Source organism: Podarcis bocagei (assembly GCF_964188305.1).
Source record: "Podarcis bocagei genome assembly, chromosome: 3".
In the NCBI taxonomy this organism is placed as follows: Eukaryota; Metazoa; Chordata; class Lepidosauria; order Squamata; family Lacertidae; genus Podarcis; species Podarcis bocagei.
The window spans coordinates 75,766,425-75,793,920 of NC_138127.1; the positions used below are offsets into that span (position 1 = coordinate 75,766,425).

The 27,496-nt window shown below is 41.4% G+C and overlaps 1 protein-coding gene and 1 long non-coding RNA gene across 2 annotated transcripts; both read left to right on the plus strand.

Moving 5' to 3' along the window:
* Positions 1 to 1,837: 1,837 nt before the first annotated feature.
* On the plus strand, positions 1,838 to 27,249 carry WDR43 (WD repeat domain 43). Its single transcript, XM_081186951.1, has 18 exons — positions 1,838 to 2,152; positions 7,637 to 7,771; positions 10,165 to 10,283; positions 11,910 to 12,030; positions 13,453 to 13,592; positions 13,859 to 13,961; positions 14,807 to 14,871; positions 15,779 to 15,950; positions 16,328 to 16,414; positions 18,427 to 18,561; positions 19,438 to 19,578; positions 20,661 to 20,747; positions 21,936 to 21,967; positions 22,787 to 22,850; positions 23,864 to 23,977; positions 24,728 to 24,797; positions 25,914 to 25,966; positions 26,066 to 27,249. The coding sequence occupies exons 1-18, from the start codon at positions 1,853 to 1,855 to the stop codon at positions 26,213 to 26,215; spliced, it is 2,088 nt and encodes a 695-aa protein (XP_081043077.1). The 5' UTR covers positions 1,838 to 1,852; the 3' UTR covers positions 26,216 to 27,249.
* On the plus strand, positions 21,974 to 22,546 carry LOC308583179. Its single transcript, XR_014006109.1, has 2 exons — positions 21,974 to 22,257; positions 22,288 to 22,546. It is a non-coding gene; the product is annotated as an uncharacterized lncRNA (long non-coding RNA).
* Positions 27,250 to 27,496: the final 247 nt, after the last annotated feature.

Genomic DNA, 27,496 nt, shown 5'->3' on the forward strand with positions numbered 1-27,496 from the left:
TCTATTCTTAATAATGGGTGAGAATTCATCAAGTGGAGGATAGGAGTCAGAAACAGGCAGCAGCCAAGTGGAGACAACCTTCTGACATGAATCCCAGTAGTGTGAGTCCTTCAACATAGCTTACTTGGTATGGCCATACAGCAGCTGCTCCTTTTGCTGTCCCACATTGAGGTAATACAAAGTTAGAAGCCACGTGAAACATTGTACTGTAAATGAGTTGGTTTAGATAAACTGGAGCATTCAGAGCAAATATAAGTGGAGAATACACCTCTGAGATGAAAAAAATATAAAATTAAATGGAAAAGGGGCTTTAGAAGGTAAAGGTACCCCTGACCATTAGATCCAGTCACGGACGACTCTGCGGTTGAGGCGCTCATCTCGCTCTATAGGCCGAGAGAGCCGGTGTTTGTCCGCAGACAGCTTCTGGGTCATGAGGCCAGCGTGACTAAGCCACTTCTGGCGAACAGAGCAGCGCATGGAAACGCCGTTTTACCTTCCCGCTGGAGCAGTATCGATTTATCTACTTGCACTTTGATGTGCTTTCAAACTGCTAGGTGGGCAGGAGCTGGGACTGAACAACGGGAGCTCATCCCATTGCAGGGATTCGAACCGCCGACCTTCTGATCGGCAAGCCCAATCACAAGCAAAGCCTGGTTTTAAAGCTATCTTAATTTCAAATAACCTATTCAAATATGTTATTGGTACCCCAGTTAGATATTAAAAATCCCACCCATAAAGCTACAGGGGAACCGAGTATCTTTAGAGTTTGGAGCACAGCATTTCTTCGTTTTGGAGGTGTAATTCCATTTTAAGCCTGAATGTGGGGGGAAATGTTTCAGTGAGCATGTTAGCCATTTTGAAACAGTGTTCAGAATTTCCAATCTGTTTGTAGCAACCAAATCAGATAGCAGGGCAGGGACCCACCATGAACAGGTAAAAGTTCTCTGCCGCAGAACCTTTGTCCCCCATTTCACGTGTGATTAATGTCTATCCTGCTCCTGCGAAGATGATAAAAGGAGTTGTTTTTTTCTCTGTCACTGAGCTCCTTAGAGGAAAGACGGGAGTACGTGAAGGATAAATAAGTGCAACAAGCACAGCCTCAGGCATGTCTACTCAAAGGCTAATTGAGCGCCGCATCCCATAGCCGCCTTTGAATGGACTTCAACTAGCCAGAGGTCCTTTACTGCGTTCACTGAGGCTTACTCCCGGGTTGCAGCTTCAAGTCAGCCATAGCGATCGCCTAGCTTTCCTTTGTTCCACATTGCCGGCGCGTAACCGGTATGATGATGATGATTTTTTTTTTTTAATAACTGGGTGGAGACGACGAAGTGCCTCAAGGGCCGCTATGACAGAATAGCGGCGTGCCAAACATGACAACTAGTTGCTTCCCAAGCTCAACTCCTAAGCATTGGATCCCGCGTTGCAGATCCTGCTGTGGATCCCCACGGGCTTGCGAGCAAACCACACCAGAGCTGTCAACGTTTCCCTTTTTTTAAGGGAAATTCCCTTATTCCGAATAGGATTCCTTGCAAGAAAAGGGGAAAGTGGACAGCTATGAACCACACAGACGCTGGAGGAGACGAGCCACTGTGCCCGCCCCTCGACCGACTGAGCGAAGCCCCTGCCTGCCTCTCTCTGCTTTCCTGCCTGCGCGCGCGCTTCTCCGGGCAAGAGGAGACGCCTTGCACCCCGTCAGCGCGACCGAGACGCGCTAGGCAGGCTGAGGCTAGCGCGCCTGCGCGGGGAGGAAGGGGGGGGGTTCCGGACCACGTGGCTGCCGCGGGGCCGCCCGCTTGCCTGCTGGGAGCAGAGAGGGCCGGGCCTCGAGTGCGGGAGCGAGCGAGCGAGCGCCATGGCGTCGGCGTCAGCGGCAGGAGCATGCTCGAGAGAAGAGGCCTCGGCCGTGGCGGCGGCGGCGGCCCCCACCGGCGCGCTGCCGGTCTTCGCGGCGGCAGCCCCGTGCGCCTTCTCCCCCGGCGGGCGGCGCTTGGTGGCTCTGTCGGGGCCCGACGGGCGGCTCCGCGTGTGGGAGACGGGCAGCAGCCGCCTGCATCACGAGTACGTGCCCTCTGCCCACCTCAGCGCCGCCTGCACCTGCCTGGCCTGGGCGCCGCCAGGAGCAGGAGGAGGAGGCCGCCCGCCGCCCAGCAAGGTATCCCCGTCTCCCCGGGGCTGAAGGGGGTCGGAGCGGGACGGGAAGGGAAGTCTGGGCCTCCTTCGCCTCCCCCGACGGGAGGGAGCCTGTCAGTCTATGCAGGGGGGGGACGAGGGGGGGGGAGGCAGGAAAGTGGAGGCCTCTCCCCCCCCCAGAAAAAAACCGAAGCAGCAGCGAGCCTTGCTTCTTCCTCACGTGCGGCTGGGCCTCGGGTGCCCAGGAGGAAAAAGCAGGGCTTTCTGGCCTGGCCTCGTAGGGGGTGTAGTGGTTTTGCAATAGGGGGTGAGTGGGGGGGGGTCCTCCTCTTTCCCCGATTCTTTTTTTTTGGGGGGGGTTTGAGGATTTCTGCTCTAGCGGGCCCCGTCCACCACCACCAGGGCTCCCTTGGGCCGCAGCTGCAGCACATGTGTTCCGCTGTGGCTCCGCCCCGAGGCCGTCGCATGGTGGCTGGCAGAGAGGAGTTTGCGCCCCGTGCGAGTGGAATCTGCGCCACCAGGGCGAAACCGCATCCTGGCCTTGACTAGGTAGCCTAGCCTCGGTCTGTAAAGAAGCCCTGGGTGGTCGTTCTCCCTCCCACCCCCCAAGCTCTAAACAAGATCTCAAGTTAGGAACTCAGGGAGCTACTTTATTCCATTAAAAAAAACCCTATCATCTGCACTCTCTGGGAGTATAGTAGCTTTTCAGGTTTCACACAGGAGGGCTGAATTTGGGGTGGTTTGCATAAAAAAGCAAGTAGTGGTACTACTGAAATATGGCCCCCCTCCCCTTTCCTAATCCAATTCCTGAGTCCAGAGATGATGCTGAGGACTCAGCCTTGGGTGGTGTGTGTAAGTTTCTCCCTCTCTGTGTATAGGAAGCCAGTCTCCATAATGCTATTCCACTCAAGTGATACTAAGAAATAAATCCCCACCCGTCAGATCAAGTTAGGAGTGGGCTGCATCCTTGATAGCTGGTAACAGAGCATGTGGGGCAGCCCCCCCCCCCCCGGTTATGTTCTTCAGTGCACCCCTTTACTTCATCCTGTGCAAATGAATTCACTCCAGTGGGTGATCACTGTAGGGGTGTCAAACTAGTTCCTGTACATCTCAATTTCTTTAGTGAGAGTAAGGATAAATGGCAAGGGAGCCGTGTAAGAGATATAGAAGCTAATTGCCAAATGGCACCTTAAACCTAGGTTACAGTTGCCACAACAGAATGTCTAGGTACCTTTTTTGGCAATGAGATTTCTTACTAATATTTTCATTCCTATACCGCTTTATGTTTTAAATGAAAAAAGTCTCAAATCTCAAAACAATCCAGAATAAGACAAATTCATGCTTCAAGGAAAATATTTCAGATCCTTCTCTGACGTTTTGCTTTCCCCATATTTATTTATTTACCTACCTAATTTATATAGCTGCCCCATAGCAGAAGTACTCTAGGAAGCCAGTGTGGTGTAGTAGTTAAAGTGTCAGATTAGGACTTAGGAGATCAGGGTTCAAATCCCCATTCAGTCTTGAAGCTCACAGGGGGGACCTTGGCCAGTCACAGCCTCTTAACCTACCTCACAGGGTTGTTGTAAGGATTGTTTCAAAGGTTGCTTTTGAAGGCTATAGCCTTGTGCTGCAACAGTTGTCCTCATTTGGCACATGGGTGTTTTTCAGCAAAATCCCATCCCTGTTTATTCAAATGTAAGTCCTATTAAATGTGTATAGAATGTAGCCTTGGTGTCCTAATTTACTATTTTATTTATAACCTGCTTTTTCTGTTAGTTCAGATATTTTCTGCACAGTCCATCAGTTGCTCAGTATTGATCCCAGTGGAACAGTGGCCTTGTGAGCTCTTTGTACTAAATCTGATATGTGAACAAATAAATAGAGGCAGCCTTTTCAATATCACCACATCATTCACAAACTTAGAAGGGTTTCCTTTTTATCTTGGTTTTCCAAGGAATGCAGCAAAGTTACTGCTAGTCTTGTAGCAAGTGGGAGTGCGATTTTGAAAGAAGAAATTTAGTGCACGTTTTTTCCTATGGTCACATATAAGTCAGTGTAGAGTACAGACATAAACTTTGTTTCCATAGGCACATTTGTTAGCCAATTCTGTTTTAAATGTTGCAGAACTAAAACACCCTTTCTTCATGTAGTAGATAGGTAGCCGTGTTGGTCTGCCATAGTCAAAATAAAAAAAATTCCTTCCAGTAGCACCTTAAAGACCAACTAAGTTAGTTCTTGGTATGAGCTTTCGTGTGCATGCACACTTCTTCAGATACACACTTCTTCAGATGTGTATCTGAAGAAGTGTGCATGCACACGAAAGCTCATACCAAGAACTAACTTAGTTGGTCTTTAAGGTGCTACTGGAAGGATTTTTTTTTTTTTGACCCTTTCTTCATGTTGCTCATGTGATTTAATAATACATAAAAATCATTACAGTTGTATCTTGGATTCCGAACGCCTTGGTACTTGGACGTTTTGGCTCCCAAACACTGCAAACCTGGAAGTGAGTGTTCCTGTTTGTGAATGTTCTTTGGAACCCAAACATCCAACGGGGCTTCCGATTGATTGGCTGCACCCTGCAGCCAATCAGAAGCCGTACTTTGGTTTCTGAGCGTTTTGGAAGTCGAATGCGTTTCCGGAACAGATTCCGTTCAACTTCCAGCGTAGGACTGTATTCTTGATCAGAATAATTCATGTGCCAAAACACCTCTGTTCACATGAAGCTTATCTATATATTGTAACACCACACATTTCTCAACACCTTTTAATGTATTAAAAAGGGCTACACATTTTTGAGAGGGAAGGCTTGCTACCAAGACTAAGAATTTCCTGGAGATGAGTATAAAACAGAAAGCAGATTTCCTGGCAGCATTCAACGCAACCTGGGCAGTCTATATTTCAGGGTACTTTCTTCCTTCTGTCCATGCCCAGTTTGAACAGGAGTAAGCCCCCCACCCCCCGAGATCTTAATACTGTATTGCTTCTTTGTGCTGAAATTTGAGACCTGTAAAAAAACCAGTGGTCTGCAGAGAGAAAGAAATGTAACTGTTTAGATAACATTGATTCCAAAAAGCCTTAACATCTCTAAAACTCACAGTGTTGGCTTTTGAAATCAGTACTTCATTCAATATGATTTACTTGTAACCTTAAAATTAAGAACCCAAATGCTTACTAAATTTGTTGACCAATCTGAATTTATGTGTGGAAAGGTATATTTACTTAGTGGAGAGTTTTGTGTGTAGGTGGGTTTTTTTTTGTATTAAATGAAATTATTGTAGCAATTGATACAATTGTTAAAGCTACACACACATACTCAGACCACACTCTCTTATTCCTTTCCTCACATCCTGATTCAGACATACTGTGATTCACTGCAGTGTCTGAAACAGGCAAAAATGGTTTGTATGAGTTGTAGTAAGATTCTAAAACAGAATCAGAAGCTGAGCTGTAAATGTTTCCAATTCTGATTTGGAAGCAAACGACCATTTATGTCACAGATGGTCAACCTAGGCCCTCCAGATGTTGTGGATTAATCAGCCCCAACTAGGATGGCCGGTGGTCAGGGATCATGGGACTTGTAGTCCAACAAGCTTAGTGTGGTTGTAGATGTTAATTTACACACACACACACACACACACACACACACACACACACGTACAGACATATAAGTGATTTGTATATGCTTTTGGTTCTCCTTTCTACTTTAGGTGCCAGAAACCAAAGTTTGTTCTTGTGGCTTGTGCAGAGCTTAATTCAAAACAGTACAAACGTAAAATAAGTTTAAGAAAGTAGACTTCAGGTTTTCATGCTAGCAGTTCAGAGAGAATCAGCTTAGTGAGTTTATAGGTGAGAAATCAAATATGCTCTTTGTGTGGTGGTCTAGTTCAGAGTATTGTCCAGACTGACACCTGCCAGTCATGCTGTGTGTCTTGCCTATGCCTGAGACTCCTTCACTGGTGTCACTTGTTGGAAGGGTGAAAATCTTGAGTAACATTACTGCCAAACCTGGAAGGCAGATGTTGGTCTGGGAGCGGGGGAGCTGGCCTGCAGAGAAACAGCAAAATAGAAACTGAAAGCAGAGAGGAGAGAATTGCGATTTATGTGGAACAAAATGAAAAAAAAATGGTTTAATATTATAAACAAATAGGGCATCAGAAGCCTTTGGGCAGGGAAATAGAAAAGAGAGGGGGTAATGGAGGGTGGGGCTCACATCCATGGTGGCAAGGAGTGAAACCCAGTTTGCAAGTAACACTAAACCAAATCTTGACTTACTGTGTGAGCATGTGGATTCCCAGTGAGGAGACCACAGCCGCTGCACTCATGCCCTTGTCCTGCTGCTGTGCTGCCCAGAGCCATGGCATGGTTTGGCTTAGTATGTTGTCAAAACTCACATTTGTGGTTTGTCTCATTCCAGGCAAATTGCAAGCTGTTTTTTTTTAATAAGGGGGAAAATCCTTGGTTATTGGTTACAAGCTTGTGGTTTGGATGATGAACTAAGTCACACCATGGCTTTACCCTGGGTAGCATGGTGGCAGCAGAATTCGGAGAGGAATGCAGCAGCGACAGTTTCCTCTCTGGGAAACACCACACTAAGCCATGGTTTGGCTTAGTGTTATGAGCGAACTGAAGCAGAGAGGAAAGACTAGATGCATACTACAAAGAGGATGGCGAGAGCAGAGCACACTGGGGGAGAGGATTAATAAAGAGATTCGGAGAAACAAGTTAAAAAAGAGAGGAGGGGTTCCTACAGGCTGCTGGAAGAAAAAGGAAGATAGAAAATCAGTTAAAATAATGAAACTATAGCAAAAATGGTTGTCCATTGTTTACTTAGTGAGACAATCCTCCTGAGTTAATAAAAGCATAACTGGATCGGAATGATTTGAGTTATGGCCCAATATTTTTTAAAGGTGGCAGTTAAGAACAACATTTTCTGTTAATTCATATTAGCTCTTTTTGTAGCCTTAGGTGAATAACATACTTTTGGCATAGTCTTTTTAAATGAATAAATTGAAGATGATGCCTTCCTCTTTATGTGGCTGGGAGAGAGATTTTGCAGAATATTTTTAGCTTGTTTTGGAGACGAGAAAAAAGAGAGCAAAATGTGTGCTTTTGAACTTGTTCTTGAATATGGCCGTTACTGGAATAAAGGCAATACTTAATATTGAGTATAGGTTGTCTCATTTGGGGAATAAAGCATTTAAAGCAGGAGCTTGGTTTTGTTCTGGATTTTCTTTGAAATATACAACTAAGGCTCTAAGTTCATCCCCTTTAATGTGTGAATAAACTTTGTTTTGTTTTGCCCAAGGATAGCAAACCTGGAGCCCTCCAGGTGTTGAACTGCAACTCCCATTAGCCCAACCCAGTATGATCAGGAAAGATGCAAACTGGACTACAGCTTCACCTGGAGGGCACAATATTGGTTATCCCTGACCTTGCCTGTAAAACTGTAATTTAATATAGCCAACCAGACTATTTCTTCTGTCTTCATTTGATCACTTTACAGGAAGGCCCCCAGAGAAAGAAGAGGAAATCTGAAGCTGCAGAAGCAGGTGAACAGTTAGATCTTTTGGCTATTGGTACTGCAGTTGGCAGCATTTTGTTATACAGCACAATAAGAGGAGAATTACAGAGTAAACTAGTAAGTATTACTTGCAACAACATTCAATGTTTTTCTACGACTAAAACAAATTGTATTTTTCTTAACCTAGGTTTATTAGACTAACTTAATCATAACTCACATAAAATGGTTCAAGCATTGATGCAGTTAGAAATGGAATTTGTAAAACTTGCAAGGTGTCATGGGAACCTGAAATGCCTGTGTTTTTGGTGAAATACATGACAGGATAAGAGAATAAATTACCCAAATTTCATGCAGCTCTGACAGTGTGCTGCTTATATGAATTTTACTTGAAATTAACAAAGTCCTTCATAAGTAACTTATTTAGATTTTCTAAAAGAATGTACTTCCCTGTCTGTGACTGAAAAGATGGGAAGAATATTTGGGTAAATGACAATGTGTCTGAAGGATCTCTCTTGGTGGACCTGTGGTTTTTTAACATGTATATTAGTGTCCGGGTAAGTGGACTTAAAGGAATAGCAAGATGTATAAAGAATTCAAGGGGGGATAATTCAAGTTAAGCCAGAAGCAGGCTGAAATGCCAGAAGGGTCTCATGACACAGATGGGCAAATTTCGCTTCCTTGATATTCTGGAAGTATTCCCTGGTATTTGGGTAGTAAGTCAGTGGCTTGCATCATGCATTTCCGCTGGGCTGCAGTTACCAAAAGGTAAAAAATTTCGGAGGGTGATAAGAAATGTTATGCAAATGCATAAAATATTCATACCTCCTCAATATGTCAGTAATAAGCAAGTTCCGGTACCCATAATAGGGAACCTTTGGCCTGCCGGGCTGTTTCTAGCAATCTTTGCCTGCATGCCAATGATGTGATGTAATTTGATGTTACCTGTTATTCGTTTTAATCTGCCCCACCACTTTTCACAGTTTTCCTAGGGTTGCACTTGAAGTCACAGTTTGTAGTTCCTTGCTGTGGCTTTTATTGTACAATTTTTAAAGACACATTTGAAAATGGTACATATTCTGCATCTTCTGCCCAGTTGCTAGAGGTGTTTCTGCAGATCCTCATATCATCTATGGTAATGCTCTAGAGCCCCCTTCTTAAAATGATTCAGGGAGAACTTGAAAAGTAGAAGAGCATGAGAGAGTGGACACATCTCTTATATGACTAGATGTAGTGATTATGGGACAGCTCAGGAAAGAGGTACTCAAACAATTAAAAACAAGGATATAGTCATGTTGGTCCATAAGAGAGGAAAAAACCCCTCCAACGCCCACTCTTAGATAGCACCTTTATTAGTACCAACCCAAAAAGTCAGAAGAATGTGGCAAGCTGTTGGGCTCTACAGGATTTTTCATTGGGCATGGCGTTACCTGGGATGGAGACAGTAGTTGGATGAGGAAAATTAACTGCTTCTCAATCTATTTTTTTTAAAAAAGATATTTATTGAGTTTTCACAAATTATAAAATACAAACCAACACACACAAAGACAAACAAATATAATTTCAAGTCCTTATTCTCTTAAACCTCACTTCACCGACCTCCTCATACCTCCCCTTTCTGCATTCCAATTTCAAATATTTAGTTCAGCAAATCCTCACCCTTAATTTAATCTAATTATAATCCTTTCTTTTCTTTTAACCTAATCTTTACAGCTGTAATCCGCTTACTTCTATAGCCGCAACATTTTAACACTCATTAATTTTACAATGTCTCTTAAGATAGATCTTAAATTTCTTCCAATCTTCTTCCGCCGTCTCTTTTCCCTGATCTCGGATTCTGCCAGTCATTTCAGCCAGTCCCATGTAGTCTATCACCTTCATCTTCCATTCTTCCAAAGTGGGTAGATCTTGTGTCTTCCAATACTTTGCGATGAGTATTCTTGCTGCTGTTGTAGCATACATAAAAAAAGTTCTGTCTTTCTTTGGCACCAATTGGCCGACAATGCCCAAGAGAAAGGCTTCTGGTTTCTTAAGGAAAGTACATTTAAGTACCTTTTTCATTTCATTATATATCATTTCCCAGATAACTGCTTCTCAATCTAACCTGCCTCACAGGGTTATTGTGGGGAGTAAATTAGGAATGGGAGAACCATGTTTGTCACCTTGAGCTTCTTGGCGAAAAAGGTGAGATATAAATGCAACAACAACAAATGACAACAGTGATGCTACTACTACTAATAATAACAATCCATCTGTGTTCAAACATGGTCTGTCTGCTGCTACTATGTCTAGTTCAACCCTGGCTAACAAAGCCATGTGTTTTCCACTACTTTGTCCTGAAGAAGTTTGTCCTAAGCATTAAGTTACTGGGTGTGAACAGAGTAATCCACAAGCACCCCAGTGACAAATGTTATTGGAAAAGTACTGAAGTGGCCACAGAAGGGTAGCAGAGATTGATCTAACCCCACTAGGGAAGTGATGTTACTTGCTAATAACCTTTTCTTTTCATCTAGAGTGGTCATGACCGTAAAATAAACTGTGTACGGTGGCACCAGGGCAATGGCTGCTTATATAGCTGTTCAGATGACAAACACATTGTGGAATGGAACACACAGACGTGCAAAGTGAAATGGTGAGTCTGGTTTTAAAAACAACACAAAACAGCTACAGAGAATTTATTGCTGGAGTAGATGCCATACATGGAGGTTTAAGACATTTGGGGGGGGGGAATGGCATATTTTCTGCAGCAAATTATTTCCTCTATATTATGATGTGCGTGCAGTAAGAATTCTCATTCAAGTTGGGGAGCTTAAGGCCTTTACTTTATGTAGCAATTAAATTGGTGGCTGCTATGTGGACGCTAGGTTGTTTTGCTGCTAAAAGGATTTATTTGTGAGTTATTTTAGTTGTAATCAGGGAGCACATTCAGTGTAGAGAACATGAGATAAAAATCATAGGTATATGAGAGATGAGATGTTGCAGGTGCCTGGAGGTGTTTATAGCTGTACAGTGATAATATCACTACTGATGTTATTACAGGAGTGAATCTGACTTTATTTCAGATAGGTGCATTTAAACTCTGTCTTTTGGAGTATTTTCTGGATTCAGAAGAAGCTCAGCATTTTAAAGTTTCTTAAAGGGGGGCGGCAGAAGAAAGCACAAGGTCTATTTATCTGTTTTGGTTATTAAAGCACATTTTCTGAATATTAAAGCATGCAAACTTAATAGGAGACTTCCTGTGTTGATCAAGTCCATTTGCAAAAAAGGGAATGTTTCTTCCTCACTTATTTTTTTCTGACTTCTCTGAAGTTATTGAGGTTCTGCAAGGAATGGCTAAACCAAAATATATATGATTTGGAATACTGGAAGCCTAATGCAGATTTACAGACCTTACACATAATTGTGTTGCCTTCCCTGCTCAGCTTAACATTTACATGTTGCATTTGGCATACAGGCAACAACCAGTCCAATTGATGTGTGGCCATGCACCCGCGCATCATGACAACTTGGAAGTGGCCAGAAAAGGGGGCGGGGCAGATTTATGCGCACTTCACCATCACACGATTACTTGGGATGCAACCCACATGCAAATTGGAGGTTGCTGTATATGTTAGCATACAAATGCCCAGAGTACAGTTGTGTAGGTCTCTTAAGCTGTTACAAATGAGGTCAATATTTGAGTGGGCTGGGCTGGCACAGTTCTGATGAGCCCTGAAAAACTATATGCACATTTATATATTTAGAATATATATACTATTGTCAGATAAAACCCTTAACAGCTTGGGACCAGTTTACTTTCAGGATTACCATACCTTATACATGTCCACTCGACTGCTTTGATCTGTGGACCTGGTTGTGTTACAGGTGCCACATAATACTCATTCTACAGTTGTAAGATACTGTGGCAGCACCTACACTTTGGAACTCCCTGCCTGTTGATACCAGGCAAGTTCCTTCACTGTATTCTTTTTGATGCCTGCTTAAAATATTTTTGTTTAGGCAAGCCTGTCCAGATATATTGGTGCTGATGTGTTTTGAGCTTTTAAATGTTTTAATTACTTGCTTTTAATTGGTTTTTTTGGTAATTTTAATACTTCTTGCAAATCACTTCCCATGGCACATTAACACTCTTGAAACAAATGTTTTGAGGCTACAGAATTCTATTATTTTAAATGCTCCTCCTTTTATTTTTTGCAATGGTACGTACTCTTGCCAGGGCTGTGCTCACTGTTCTTCCCATTCTTCTCAAACTTTCTAGCAAATGGAAAGGAGATAACAGCAGTGTGAGCTCACTCTGCATCAGTCCTGATGGAAAGATGCTTCTTTCAGCTGGTCGATCTATCAAATTGTGGGACCTGGAGACCAAGGAAGTCTACAGAGTAAGTATTCACTTGGGGTAAATAAGAACATAGGGAAGATTGCTAACTTCTTATGGTGAACTGAGTTGCTTCACTTCATCCTGTTTAAGTAATATAATTTAAGATAGAGGTTTGCTGGAAGGTTTGCTGTGATGATACTGTCAATGTGGTTTCTACTGGCTGACAGTTGAATGAGGACATGAGATTCCTTGGCTGTGTCTGAGCACTGCCAGCAGCCTGTTCACCAAATTACATCTGCATTATGGAAAAGCATAGAGTTGTGTCCAGGGGTTTCCCTAAGCAGACAAAAGGCTCTTTGATCCAGAAGAAGACTCTTGTCTACTCTCAATCTCAGCTGTTACATTTGCTTGATTATGTGGGGTCTCCCAACCTTTGGAAGAGTCTTTTTGGTGTGCTGCCATGGGAAAGAGTGGGCAGGGAAGTCTCCTTCCATCAGCCTCATCACACACACACTTTTCTAGATTTTTAGTTAAACATAACATAAGTGTAATGCTAGAGTAGACCAAAATCCTGTCTTGTCCAGGGTTCTGTTTCCCATAGAGACCAACCAGGTACCTATGGGAAGTTTATAAGCAGGAGATGAGAAAAATAGCCGTTGATTGCCTTATACAACAATAGTTTGTCTAAAGCTTTCTAAGGCGGTTCCCAGTCTAACACAACAATTTATGTTGTTGAGCTGATGAGCTCGAAGCCTTTTTCCCCACTTAGCTATGTCTTAGTTCCTAAGGTAGATTTGGATATATCCTTATCAAATGACGGTATACCCAGACCTAGAAGTTTGTTTCTTTTGAAGCACACTGACCAATGATTACCCTGTGCTTATTTTTCCACTAACTCTGGAAAAACGATTCTGTTACGTGCAGAAATACAGTACCTTTGAGCACATGAGAATGACACGCTGCCTGTCCCTCCCACCCCTAGACACTGTAATGCATTCTTATGCAAAACTAATTTGTAATAGGTTTCCTGCTATTCTAAGGAGCCTTTTTGATTGTTGAACCTGACATTTTTTATATTACCTTTCTGGGAAGCTCTACAGAAAGATGGAATAGATTAACTCTTATGGAAAGAATAATGATTGGAGAAATAGAAAGCAATAACATCATGAGATAATGATCTAATGTACTGAAATGCATTCTTAAAATGACTTGCTCAAGCTCATCATTTCTTTTTTGGATAAAGAACATCGTTACCAGTTTACCTCTTCATTTATCCCAAACACAAGACTTACAACTTCTGCTGCAATGCATATAAGCTCATTGTTATTGGATTTAAAAGTGGTTTTCTTTAATACTTGCCTTTCATCCTAATCCTAAATTCATTTTCTCGTAAGAAAATGCCATTGATTTTGGTAGAACTGGTGCGTAGAACAGATCTTTTACATTTTTTAATTGGGTTTCATTTCTAAAATTTCTTCTCTAGCATTTCACAGGACATGCTACAGCAGTTTCAACTCTTATGTTCATCACAGTACGGCCTCCCAATGAAAATCAACCCTTTGATGGAATTACAGGGCTATATTTCTTATCTGGAGCAGTGCACGACCGGTTACTCAATGTTTGGTATGTAGCTTCCCCCCTAGCAATCAGTGTTGTCAGTTTGTACCCCAAAATATGAAATGTACTTAGAAACACAAAAAGCTCCATGATCAGAAATGTGGATTTTGGATAGTTGCTGTGAACAGATGTAATGAAAAACGTGGCTTCTACTCCTTCACAGTTCATTGCAGAAATGAATTTCCAGGGTTCTCTGAGCATGTGCTTACGTTACACTATGGTGTCATTGTTTTGTTATTTTTGCCTCATTTTTGTCACTATTATATCTCAAGGCAGGTGAGATCAGACAGGAAAGAAAGGAATGCTGTAATGAGTTTCATGGCTACAGATGAGCCAATCCATATTGACTTGACAATGTCAGAAAGCAAAGAGGAGGTAAGGAAATAATAATAATAATAATAATAATAATAATAATAATAATAATAATAATAATAATAATAATAATAATAATTTATTTATATCCCGCCCTCCCCAGCCGAAGCCGGGCTCAGGGCGGCTAACAACAATCAAATAATCCAACATTCTAAAAGCATTCCATTATAAAAATTAATTAAAATCAAATTGATGGCAACCGTTAAGCAAAATTCTGTGCAGGTTGCCAGAGGAGGGAGTCAGGCTGTGCCCTGACCAAAGGCCTGGTGGAACAACTCTGTCTTGCAGGCCCTGCGGAAAGATGTCTCTTGTGACAGAGCGTTCCACCAGATTGGAGCCGCAGCCGAGAAAGCCCTGGCTCTGGTTGAGGCCAGCCTAACCTCCCTGTGGCCTGGGACCTTCAGGATGTTTTTATTTGCAGACCGTAGGTTCCTCTGTGGGGCATACCAGGAGAGGCGGTCCCGTAACTTACCTATTGATTTTCTGATGCCACTAGGTAGAAACTATTTTGGCTCAGTACGGATCTATTTTGTATAATTGGAGAACTTTAAAAGCAGCCATTAAAAATAAACTTTGTGATTTTCGATAATTAAGTTGTATTTATAGAAAATGTGTCTGATGAACATTTCATAGAATCATAGAGTTGGAAATGGACCCTGAGGATCAACCCCCTGCAATGCAGGAATATGCAGCTGCCCCATACAGGGATCGACCTGCAACCTTTGCGTTATCAGCACTATACTTTAACCAACTAACCTATTTGACCACATTTATAGAAGTAGAGAACATATCTGAATTATTGATATGGTAGTTGTTTTGTGATCTGATGATGTATTTTTTTTTTTTAGCCAGTTAAACTAGCAGTTGTATGCAGAGATGGACAGTTGCACTTATTTGAACAAGTCTTGAATGGGTAAGTTGGTATTTAAACATACACACATCTCTATTTCAATAGTGTGTTACCAAAGCGTGGAAGAGAGTAGTGGGGCAAATCTTTGTTGGCAGCAAGGTTCAGTTTGGATATATCTGAAACACTGAATACTCTTTTTAATAAAGCACAATATTTGTGTTTGTCTTATAATTTGATCTTTAATAGAAGTCCTTTCAGCTGTACTTTTTGAATTGTTTTAAATGACTGAGGCAGAGGACTGTGAAATTGAGGGGGGGGGGCGGCACTCAGGTTTGCAATTGATTATCACTTTAGGCAAATATAACTTGCCTTTGTTAACCTGTCAGCAAAATGGCAAACTTGAGGCTTATTCTCCTTGCCATCTTAGCACATGGTACCTGTAGTTCTGTAGAGTGGTAGTCTTGTAATCTGGGAAACCAGGTTCACATCTCCGCTCCTCCACATGCAGCTGCTGGGTGACCTTGGGCTTCTTTGAAGTCTCTCAGCCCCACTCATCTCACAGAGTGTTTGTTGTGGGGGAGGAAGGGAAAGGAGAATGTTAGCTGCTTTGAGACTCCTTAAAGGGAGTGAAAGGCAGGATATCAAATCCAAACTCCTCTTCTCTTCTTCTACAGCCTTCAAACTCTAAGGTAGTTGCGTTGATGGCATACTACAAAGAATTTGATTGGCCACTTGATGGTCTTTGGTTGGTTCTGTCAAGGCAAACCAACCTGGGATAAAATTTTTTATGAAGGATTGTATACAGATTAATGCCTAACTTCATTCATCATGGAGCTTGAGCATTGATTGGCAGTAAAAAATAGCTTTGGAAGGTTGTGAGGCTTGCTCCCATGTTTGACTGTGAAGAGATTTTAAAACTGCGGAGACAGGTGTGCAGAATATAATATTTAACAGACTTATTTCCTTGCAGTTCCTGCAAAAAACCATTGACATCAAAATGTACAATCCAGGTAGCAACATCTGGAGAGGGAAGTGATGCCACGCCAAAGCCAATCCCTATTCTAGCAGCTGCATTTTGTTCCGATAAGGAATCGTTGCTACTTATGTATGGAAACTCCTTACAGCCTGTCATTGAGAGAGTGGTATGTGATGTCTTTTTGAAACTCAAAAGTTGATGCCTTGATACAAAATCTGAATCTAAGTTGAGATTATTACTATTTCATGCTGAGTTTTATCTGATGCTCCTTGTAGTATTTCAGGAAAGCTTTGATTTTGCTTCATAATTAAAAATTCATTAATTAAAAGTTCATATAGCCTCTTGTTTTTGCAATTCAGTTGCAATTAAAACTTTGTTAGCTTAGTTTATACATAGGTTACATGATTGGGGGAAGTGGACAACCTAAAAAGCTTTCATTCAAGAGTCTTCCCTGTAACTGAAACTACTTGGATACTGTGACTAAAAACTGTTACTGACCTGTGAAAGTATTGACATCTATTTTTGTGTCTCCCTCTGTTGTAGCCTGTGAATACTACAGAGTCACATATGTGCTTAGTAAGAGACATTCAGAAGACCTTGATGCTTAAAACAGAAATGGCTGTGACAAAGGTAAGATTGAAATCTATTTTTAAGTAATCCTTTTCATAATGGAGATGTTGGTTTCTTTGATACAATATATAGAGTAAAAAATAAATAAATGGCAAGTGCATGATGGCATCCCAGAATGTATTTTTAAATACACTGGCATTTTTGTCTATGAAGATGATTTGAACCTAAGATACATTTCATCCATTAGAATTGCTCTGGCACACATAGTTCAATTCTGCTATGCATATGTTTAAAATGAGGGATCTGTGTGTATAGTCATGATAAGAGTCTATGTTGTCTTAACAGCGCCTACAAAACTGTTTTGTCATCAGAGAGCCAGTGTGGTGTAGTGGTTAAGAGCGGTAGACTCATAATCTAGTGAACCGGGTTCGCGTCTCCCCTCCTCCACATGCAGCTGCTGGGTGACCTTGGGCTAGTCACACTTCTCTGAAGTCTCTCAGCCCCACTCACCTCACAGAGTGTTTGTTGTGGGGGAGGAAGGGAAAGGAGGATGTTAGATTTGAGACTCCCTTGGGTAGTGATAAAGCGGGAGATCATATCCAAACTCTTCTTCTTTCTTGATAGTTTATCCACTTGCATATTGGCATAGATGGGCAAATGTAAGCTTTCTAACAGTGAACTTACAGGGCTTCTTCTGCAACGCTAGCCACAAAGGAAGGGAAAGTTTAAGGGTCCTCGGGTATGCTGTGATGACTTTGATCTTGGTTTCGCTTTTTGCTGAATTCCAATGACGACACATTTCTCTTGGCTGTCTGAGCATACCTAACAGATGAAAAGCAATTTGTATATCTCACAGGGGCATGCCTCTCTGTTCTAGGAGCCCTTATAATTAGGATCCAAACAAAGCACACCAAAAGAGTAGACTCATTGTAAGCAGGATAGTTACTTAATGAGCCAAATGAGTGTTGCTTAATGAGCCAAAATTATGCTGCAATCTAATCATCTTTGGGAATAAGCACCATGGAAATCAGTGTGGCTTACTTCTGAGTAGACATGCATAGAGCACTGTCCTGTAATTACTGAAAATATGTAAGTTCTGTTTTTGTCATGCATCTGGTGCTATTAGCTGTTGCTTATTTTGTTATTTATCCGTGTACAAATTGAGCATGGATGGTTCCAGTGGTTTAGTTTATGACCTTTGGCGAAAACTCAGATTTCCAAAATGCAGACTTTTCTTGCAAATAAATTCATGTTAAAGTAACCATATCATTCAAAAGTTGTACCCAATTAAGTTCTACTCAAAGAAGGCCCACGGACCCACTGTTGTGCATAAGGATTTTAATTGCATAAGTGGGGGGGACAGACACTTCCACAGGTCTCAGTACAGGCAGAATAAAAGAAAACGTGGGAAGGCCATTTGAGCTTCTGCTGTCTTGCTGTAAGAATGCAAATGGAAATCCCATGGGAAATTGTCATGCTTTTGCTGACCTTTGATACCCTCCACCCACATATATGCCTTAAGGAGTGATCAGTCTACCTACCTTGTATCTCCTCTTAATATGCTTCCTGGGAGGAGGGACTGGAGAGCTTGCCTTTCCCTAGCAGCTGCCCATTGAATCTTAGCAATCAGTATAGTTTAAGCCACTAATAAAGGTGTAAAAACAAAACAAAAAAACTGAGGAAACTGAGAACTGGCATATGGCGGCATTAGCTGTTCTGCCATTCCAGCAATAATGGGTTTCAGTTCCTAAGGCACAAGAGATTTCAACAGGTTATTAGGAGGAGTTTTTTTAAAAGTGCATTTTAAAGATCATAAAATTTAAATTCTAGGTATTAACCCTGCAGTTCTGTTTGCTTAGTAAGTATCTTGTTTCTGTTATTTTTCTTACCGTTTAAATTGTTTAAATAATGAACTAGCTGCCAGGTATGTTTTCTCTTAAAAGAACAGTTTTGCTTTCAAGTGAAATATCTGTTGTGCAAATTAAATTTGAACAAGATCAAAATTACTGTGTAAAATATGGGGGGCAGTTGTACTCGTACAAATGCAGATATCTTTTCTTCTTCTTTAAAAGGTGAAAACTCCCATTATCAACTCAGAAGTCAAAACGCTAATGCCTGGACTTCCTGGACATAGTGCAGCTATCAAACCTTCATTTCGTGGAGAGAAAATGGAGACCAAAAGAAAGTCTACTGCAGCTGGTAGAGAGGTGAATTGATGTTTGGCCTAGAATAAATGCACAGCACAATCATCATGTATGACTGTACAGTACACACTGTGGAGGAGAATGCACTTTAGATATTTCTTCAGTACACTAACTTTCACGTTGTATTCTGGGATCCCTGTGGTTTCTCAACAAGAAGGCCAAATACAGTGCTTTTCTTTATAGTGTACACATTTGTGGGGCAGTGTTGGGGCACATTCTCAGTTCACATGGGGCAGTGTTGAGGCACAGTGTGTTTGGCCAGTATGCCATATCAATGGCATATATACCTGTGAAGCTACACGCTTTGTGTGTATATTTTGTGGTGGTGGTGGGGAAGTGATTGCTATTTGTTTTTAAGTGATTATTCTAACCAAACAGTTCAGAGGTTCACATGAAGTGGTCAAAAGTTCATCCCAGGGAATTGAAACTAAATCATTTTATTTGTATGCTGCCTTTCCAAGGATGGCTTAGAATATATATATATTTTAAAAACATATGTAACTACAAACATAAAAAGTCATAAACAATAAGCAAACATCAAAAAGGACACAAACAAATCGAACAATTTCCACATAAATCATAAGATACAAGCTAAAGATACAAAGAATTAACATCCACCACAAGCAAACATCCACCCCCAAGCAAAAACTGATAAAGAATACCCCACTTTCCTGGTCATCCATTAACTCTTGATTTTGTTCTGTCCTTAAGCTTAATGAATGACTGGTCTTTCCACATGCAACTGTAGTGCTGTGAAGAGGGATTTGGCTTATAGGTGGGAGGCATAAAAAGCACCACAAAGCTTAATTATGGGGATATTGTCCTGTATGTAGTGTCCCTTGCTGTGCAAATAAGAATGACCTTTTCCTTGCTGTATAGGAGAGCATTGAAGACCGCCTTGGTGCAATGGATATTGATGTGATGAAAATGAAACAGTCAACGGGAGGCCTTCCACAGACGGACAATTTTGCAGTGCTTTTAGTTCAGGGTTTGGAAAGCAGTGATCCTGAAATACTAAATGTAAGTGTAAAGAGCGTTGTGGTTAGGGAAGACTCCCTCTTGTACCAAATAGCCACATTTACTATTTTATTTATTAGGTTTTATGTATTGCTTATGTGTAAGTCACTCTGGAAGCTTTACTGAATGGTAGCATAGAAATAATTAAATGAGGGGTTTGCTTTGGTTACTGCATGCCTGTTCATGCAGCAGGCTACCCACACCCCAGGGTTGCATGTTCCACATGTTCCCTCTATTTTTGATGTTGCTTCTGTGAATTCTGTTGCTTAAATGGTAGCACATGTTTTCAAGAGGGGGGAGGAGACTGTAAACTTGGGGAACCCCAAAATTTGCAGAAGTACCAAAAGAAATCTTTGGGGGGGGGGGACAAGCCCAATGAGGTCTAATTTTGCTCAGTCATCACATAATGCTGTCATAGCGTTTCATCCAGTACTGTATTATGCACACGCAGAATGGAATTTCGCTTGCACAAAGGGACCACTCTCCCTTGTGCACCCTCAAAATCTGCTCGGGAGAGTTGGGAGATACTCCGGAGCAGATTTGAGGTGTGCCTGGGGGGAAGAGGGGAAGGTGAAGTCCTGTTGCGTGAGTGGAAGTACATTCATGCGGTAGCTGTTTGGAATGAACTGAAAACCTGGTGGGAGGGTGGCTGGAACTCAAGTGTTGTTGAGGAAAGCATGGCTGACAAGTTTAATAGTGAGCATGACCGCTCCACGTTGAAACATTTTGTTTTTGTATTATATTCATAGTATTTTAGAGTTGGAAGGGACCACGAGGGTCATCTAGTCCAACCTTCTGCCCTGTATAGGGCTTGAATTCATGACCCTGAGATTAAGTCTCATGCTCTACCAAATGAGCTGAGGTGTGTGTGTGTGTGTGTGTGTGAGAGAGAGAGAGAGAGAGACTGACTGACTGACTAGTCCAAGGCCATCTGATGAGTGGGACTTTGAACTTTGGCTTTACCAGTTGAATTACAGTGCACTACTCAATATGCCACACTGGCTTCTGATTCAGGGCATTTTTGGTGCCAAGCATAAGCTAGTAACATGGTTCTTTCACTGATTTGCTTTCCCCTCTTTTAACAGAAAGTGCTTCAAACCAAGAAGGAAGCAATAATAAAGAAAACAGTAGCCAGAATGCCTGTGTACTCTGTCATTCCTCTGCTGCATGAGGTAAAAAATATTTTATTATAAGTCACTACAATACCAACATTACACCAGAGTCTTAGTTTAAGCAAGGCAGACACAAGCTTTGTCATAAACTGGAATGGTATTGCTCTTTCATATGAAATGGGGTGGCCTTTAGTTCTCAAGATTCTGTGCCTTGTCAAGCTGAAAGCCAGTTATGGAAACAAGTTAGTTTCTTGTCACATAAAACCTGATGCAGCACCAGAAGTGAAATAAATGGTTGTTCTGAAAAATGGAAACAGACAGCACTGTGCCTTAGTAATATCTGCATAGAATGCATTTCACCACAAATGAATGTAGTTCATTGCATTATTCCAAGCGGAATGGCTACCATGACATATTCAGATGAGAATATTGCCGCTGTGCTACTTGACAGAAGTTACGCTGCTCAGACTATCCAAATTTTATTGGTTTTCATGTAAATACTAGAACTACATATAAAGAAAGAGACTTAGGGATCATAATTGCAGATAATAAATGGCAATCAGTTTGGCACAACCCATCCCTACGAACCATCTCTGCTCGTTTGCAGGAGGCTTCTCTTTAAATTATATTTTGCTGTTCAGATTGGTAAACAGCTGTGTGTAGAAACCAAACCGATTTGTACACAAACCACAGCATGTTGTCTTGAATTTGCCCATTGGCTTTTATTCTGATGGCAGCTGAACACTGAAACATCACATTATGTTGTAACTTGTGGTTAAAAATGAGTGCAGTGCATGAGTTTGAATTTTATATCAAGTTCCATTCTGCTTTCTCAGTGTTCAACAGAGTTATCACACTATAATCAAACTTGCTGAATGGTCACTGGTTAAACCAAGGGCTCACTTTGTGCAGCCCTTTTTTTAAAAATAAAAAAACCAAGTCTGAAACCAGCATTTAACCAATGGACCAATATTTTAATAAGCTGATGTTGATAGATAAGGTTTTGCAATCTGGTTTGCCATGTAGTACACTGTTTTCTGGGGGGGTTTGTGCTCCAGTAACAAAACTGTGCTATAAAAATACTTTATGATGGTGATGAATAAAATAGCAAATGGAACAGAAAGCTGAGTTACAAACCTATTTGGAAGCAAAGTTTTGAACACTTGAGAATTTATATTTGCCTTACTGAAGAAAACTGTTTATATCAGTCTTGTTATAGCTGTGCCTGCTTTCTCTATTCCATTTTAGCTCACAAAAAGGCTGCAAGGGCACCCATATAGGTAAGCAGAGATTACATATTTTTCTTTATTAAAATGTGAAAGCACAACTCAGGGCGTAGGTCAACATACATGACATAATTCTGCAAAAGAGTTACTATCAAAGGAGACATAACCAGCAGTTAATGATCATAAAAATATCTGAAACTGTACTAATCAATATTTAAAAGGGAGGAAAGTTTCTTATAACAGCTCTGATACATCTTTCTGTTAGGCTGTGATAAATTATAGTCTCCCGATCCAGCAGTAGTGGTGCTTAAAAGAGCATTAATGTTCAGTTAGTAGCACCAGATGTGCATTTTGAGTGTGTATCCATTTTAAAGGAATGCAGCATGGCTGGGTGACATCCACAGACAGATGTGCATCTGATTTATTTATCTTTCGGGCAAACTGATAGTTATTGCTATTGCAAATTCATCAATTATTAAAGATGACGGAATGGCTAAATCTGTCATAATAACTTAGAGTTGTCCTGGTTGATCTTTGCCTGACACCCTTGGGGAGCCAGGTGATTCTGGGTTAGATGGTCGTAATTCTGCATTGAGGTAGCTTTCTATGTGCACTCTCATCTGCTTTGGGGGGGGGGGGAAATGTGAGCGAGGCCGTGCTGCACTTTGGGCTGATGTAAATGCCACTGCTGTGAACCATACTGCTAACACAGATGGTGCATTGTGCACATCATGATTTCTGACAGTTTCTTCATTTGTATCCCTTTGTGAAGTGGGCTCGGTTCTTCATCTTGAGATATGAAGCATGCTTTGTATTGTTTTTCTAACCCATGTCAGTAAATGCAGGTCACTCTCTTTACTCCTTGTTTTCCAGCGCCTCACAAATGGTTCGATGGCTAAAGGCCGTTTTAACTATACATGCATCTTACCTTTCAACAGTAAGTACTCTTAAACGCTCTCCTCTGTCCCAGCTTTGTGCTTCAACGATCCCATTTGTGTGACCTGAATTCTTTGCCTGTCCCAAAGCTCACTGATTCATAATGCTAAGCCCCATTGCATGCAAGCAGAAGCTCTGCCCATGGTTCTGAATTGTTCTGATATTGAGACTATGGGCAGATCCACACCTTCAAAAATTGAAACCCCACTGCAGCAGTCCAGTGACAAATAACAATGGTGTCTCTCATTGATTAACTTAGTGGTGTTAATCCAACCTGTGTGCCTATTTGGGCCTCCCTGTTTGGTCCAAATATGCCCACCTGCCCATCATCTAACATCAGGTGGGGAGAAAGGAAGAATTGGACACTAATTCTTAGTACCTGTAATACTTTTGCTTCGTGGGAGAAAACCATTACTGATGCTGCTGGTCTCATGCCCATGGAATGGAATTTCAAAACTGGGGAGTCACCACAGAGAAGGCCATATTCCAGTAGGTGAGACCCAGTAATTGGTTGTCTCTTTGACATCTGATGGGAAGGCATTCCACAGGATGAGCGTCACTACCAAGAAAGCCCTCAGAGCTGGACCTCAGTGTCTGGGCTGAACAATGTGGGTGGAGACGCTCCTTCAGGTATACTGAGCATGAGGCCGTTTAGGGCTTTAAAAGTCAACACCGATACTTTGAATTGTGTTCGGAAACATACTGGGAGCCAATGTAGATATTTTAGGACAAGGAGTTACATGGTCCCAGTGGCTGCTCCCAGACACCAGTCTAGCTGCCGCATTCTGTATTAATTGTAGTTTCCAAGTCACCTTCAAAGGTAGCCCCACATAGAGCATATTGCAGTAATCAAAGTGGGAGATAACCATGTACCACTCTTATGTATATGTGTATACTTAATATTTATATTTAATATTTATAATATTGCAGCTGGCTTGGTGTTATAATAAAATGTTGACTATTCCCATGTATCTTGTTAAGAGACAAATGCTTTCTCCCTCTCCTTCTCCCCAGTTGCCAGATCTGGTCCCTCAGCTGGGAATGCTATATCAGTTAATGGAGAGCAGAGTGAAGACTTTGCAGAAGCTCTCTCGCTTACATGGGAAACTCTACCTTATTGTCACCCAGGTGAGTTGAAGTGGGTTGTAGGGCACAGGAAAACTATGAATGTAAGAATGGAGGGATGTTACATCTTACAAGAATAATGGCTTATACTCTCCTGGGTGTAATAATTGATTTTAATAGTACTGTACAGTATTTCTCACAGTCCTGTTGCTCCTTAAAAGCTAATAGTCGTGACATAAGCAGTTAAGAACTAAATCCCACATTGTCATCTTGATGACAATATATCCTGCAGTGTATTGGTTCAGTCTACTGTGAAGAATACATCTGAGCAGCTAACAGAGTTCTAGCCCATGGACGTTTTTGCCACAATAACGTTTTGAGTCTTTCAGATGCCAGAAGGCTCCTCATGATCTATTACAGAGAAACGAGGATATTTCTTTGGAAATATTTTGAAAGACGTATATGTCTCTGTGTGATTATTTTTATATTACAATAACATACTATTCTGGATAACTTTCTGGCATTCATTAAGTCTTACAATTTTCAAGAAGTGTTTCTGAGCATATGGGTAGAATCCGGTGTTAGAGATGCAAACATTTAATGTAACCGTCTGAAACATCCACATGCTTTTAGTTGTATTGTAAACTTTTCTCATCCAACAGGAACACAACAAGCTCTCCGAGCAGCACTGCTTTTTAATTGCAATTCATTTTACTTTCTATGAAGTAATGCAAGTTCTACACATGTGGTAGAATGGCATCATTTTATAAAATATTGCTACAGCCCCTGTTAATGCCATACATTTGTTTTCAGGTTGCTGCATTGGAACAGACTCAGGATGTGCCTGATGTCAACCAGACTGCAAAGCTGGTGTATGAAGAAGGTAAGGAAAGGGACTTAAGTGGAGGTGCCTTGGGAGCTATCAGGGAACAAGATGGGCTCTGTTAAGGCCATGGCCCCTTTGTTTCAGATTTAGATTTGTGCGTGTAGCATTTTGGTCTTATAGACCGCAATTGGTAAGGAAGAGAATGATTCCACATCGCTGAAATAAGCCTCAAATAGTTGAATCAGTTTTATTGCTGTGTTCATGTCAGGCTCTCAAAAGTTGCTTCCAGTATTAGTCTCTGCATGGAAGGAAGAGTTGGACTGAGCCTGCTGCCCCATGTTCAGCATTGCATGTCCAGTCCCCTATACTCATGAGTTCAGCAAAACATCTGAAAAGGCTGTTTCCATCCAGGCATACAATTATAACCATGTAGGGACCCTTTTCAGGTGTCCCCTTGAACATGCAGGTGTTTGGGCTAGTGGGGACAGGTGACATGGTATAGACAGGGGGAGGAGATGTTATATAAAGCCTTAAGACTGCATGTATATAGGCTTTATATAAAATCTATATAAAATGTATATATCCCATCAGAAATTGAAACGCTACTGCCGCAGTCCAGAGATCAAAAACAATGGTGTCATTGATTAACCTGATGGGGACTCAAGATGGCTTGCAGATAATAAAGAAGCAGCTAAAACCCCCAACAACAATTAAACATTATTATAATTAAAACACGATCTCACTCGTATGCGTGTATGTTTGCATATATAAAATATCTATTTAAAAACATTATTAACCATGCAGCTTGCCTAATTGTAGTGCCAGAGTGTTTGGTCAGAATAATTCTAGAAGTTGGCTGGCTAGTTTACTGGTCCTGAATGACTAGAGGATTTGGTGAGGGTTAGAACCAAATGAGAAGCATAAAGGGGTTTTTGCTTCCATGTTACAGGCTGAAACCAGCTTGTTAGTCTTCTTTAAGAGGGCTTGGGGACTGCTGTTAAACTTTGAACCCTACTGAACCTGTTTTTTTCTGCCAGCAAAATTGCTTTGGATCTTCCCAACTAATATAACAATAGGTTAAATGAAAGAGTTTTTTAGCATATAGTAGTGCACGCTCTTAGTATCTCTTTGAAGAAAGGTCTGTCTCAAACCTCGTGCATTCTGTCCTGACAGAATCATCAGAGGAAGGTTCGGATGATGAGATGGCTGGAGAAAATGATTCAGATGTAAGTAAAAGCTCCCAGTTAGTTCCTTTCCCCACGCTTGGAGGTCAGGCTCTTAAAAGTGATCACAGTAGTCACGTGTCTTGTCACTTTCTCCTGCAGGAGAACTGGGATGAAGAGGATGAGAAAGAGGAAAGCGATGAGAATGATGAAAGAGATGAACTTTCAGGCGACGAACAAGAAATGGCTATAGAAAAAGAAATCAATGGGGAATCAGATTTGGATCCAGAAAATGAAAGTGAAGAAGAATAGCATATGCTTTAAAAGGGGGCGAAAACTCCTATTAACTGGCCTCCAAAACTTTCTGGACTGCCATGCTGAAAACCGCTTACAACACACAAGGGATACTTGGCCCCAACGTCTGTGATGGCATATTGGGACACTGTATTTCCAAGCCCAGAATGTGTAACAATGCCAGCCTTCTTATTCCTTTACCGCCTGTCCTATACTTCCTGGGATCACAGTGAAAGATTTTTCTTCTACATAGTAGGCAAAGATTGCCCCCCATTTTCTGGACATTTCATTTTGCATCTTGAATGAAATAGTTTTAACAAGGCTCTTTGGATGATAAACTTGTTGCAGCTCAGTTTCAACAGTTCCAAATTCTGACGGAATGAAGACCACTTCTACCTTAGCCCTCTTTAGTTAAGTACTTTTCCAGTTGGCACCTTGCTGCATTTTTTGGAAGAGAATAAATATTTTTGTAAGACCTTAATGTTGATTGTTCTTCCTCTTCTCTCTCTCCGCCCATGTCCGTTCGCTCATAACCGAATTACTTAGGCCTTGGCAGTGGTACAACGCCAATCAGGCTGAGCAAAGCATTTTCTTTTTGAAACCAAACTTTTTATATGTGTGTCTCTCTGTGTGTGTGTAAAATCAGTCACTTTTCTTGTACTTCAGAAAAACAAAAGAAAATTAGGTTCATTGGTGGTTCCTGACCTCTTAATTTTAATTGAGCTTGTATATAAGTTTAATGCTGACCCAGAGACAAGAGTCCATCTTTGGAAGGATAAGGATTAAAAAAAAATGAAAAGAGGGGGCAGATGCTTGTGAATAATGTAACACAACGCGTATACATTTATTAGGAATTTTTAATCTTCGGGGCAGAACAGGGGTTGCCATTAGTTCAATTAAACTGAAGTGGTATGAACAATTTTTGAGAGCAAGGTTGGGTAAAGGTTTTGAGCCATTAACCAGTATAATGTACAGTTATTTGTCTATAATTGGAGCTGTTGCAACCAAATACTGCCCTCCTTTGTAAAGTGAATAAATATACATTGCCTTTATCATGTACTAGTCCTGTCATGTGTTGGGTTATAGTTGAGTGCTTGCAAGTTGAATTTTGTGCTAATGATGATTTATCAATTCTGTAGATTTATCAGATTCTTCCACTAGTCTTCACTCTTAGGTTTGAAATTACTTTTACAGAGACTCCTTTTTATGAAGGTTCTTGCAGGGGTGGGATGCTCAGTAAGTTCTGCAGCTAATTGCTTATTATTTATTAAATTTGCATACTGCCCTTTGCAGATCTCA

Bases quoted from the DNA above. Each gene is read 5' to 3' on its own strand.
- WDR43 (XM_081186951.1), top strand. From the start codon at position 1,853: ATGGCGTCGGCGTCAGCGGCAGGAGCATGCTCGAGAGAAGAGGCCTCG. The intron at 10,284-11,909 runs GTGAGTCTGGTT...CAAACTTTCTAG, and splicing joins CAGACGTGCAAAGTGAAATG to CAAATGGAAAGGAGATAACA. The intron at 22,851-23,863 runs GTAAGTACTCTT...CCTTCTCCCCAG, and splicing joins ATGCATCTTACCTTTCAACA to TTGCCAGATCTGGTCCCTCA.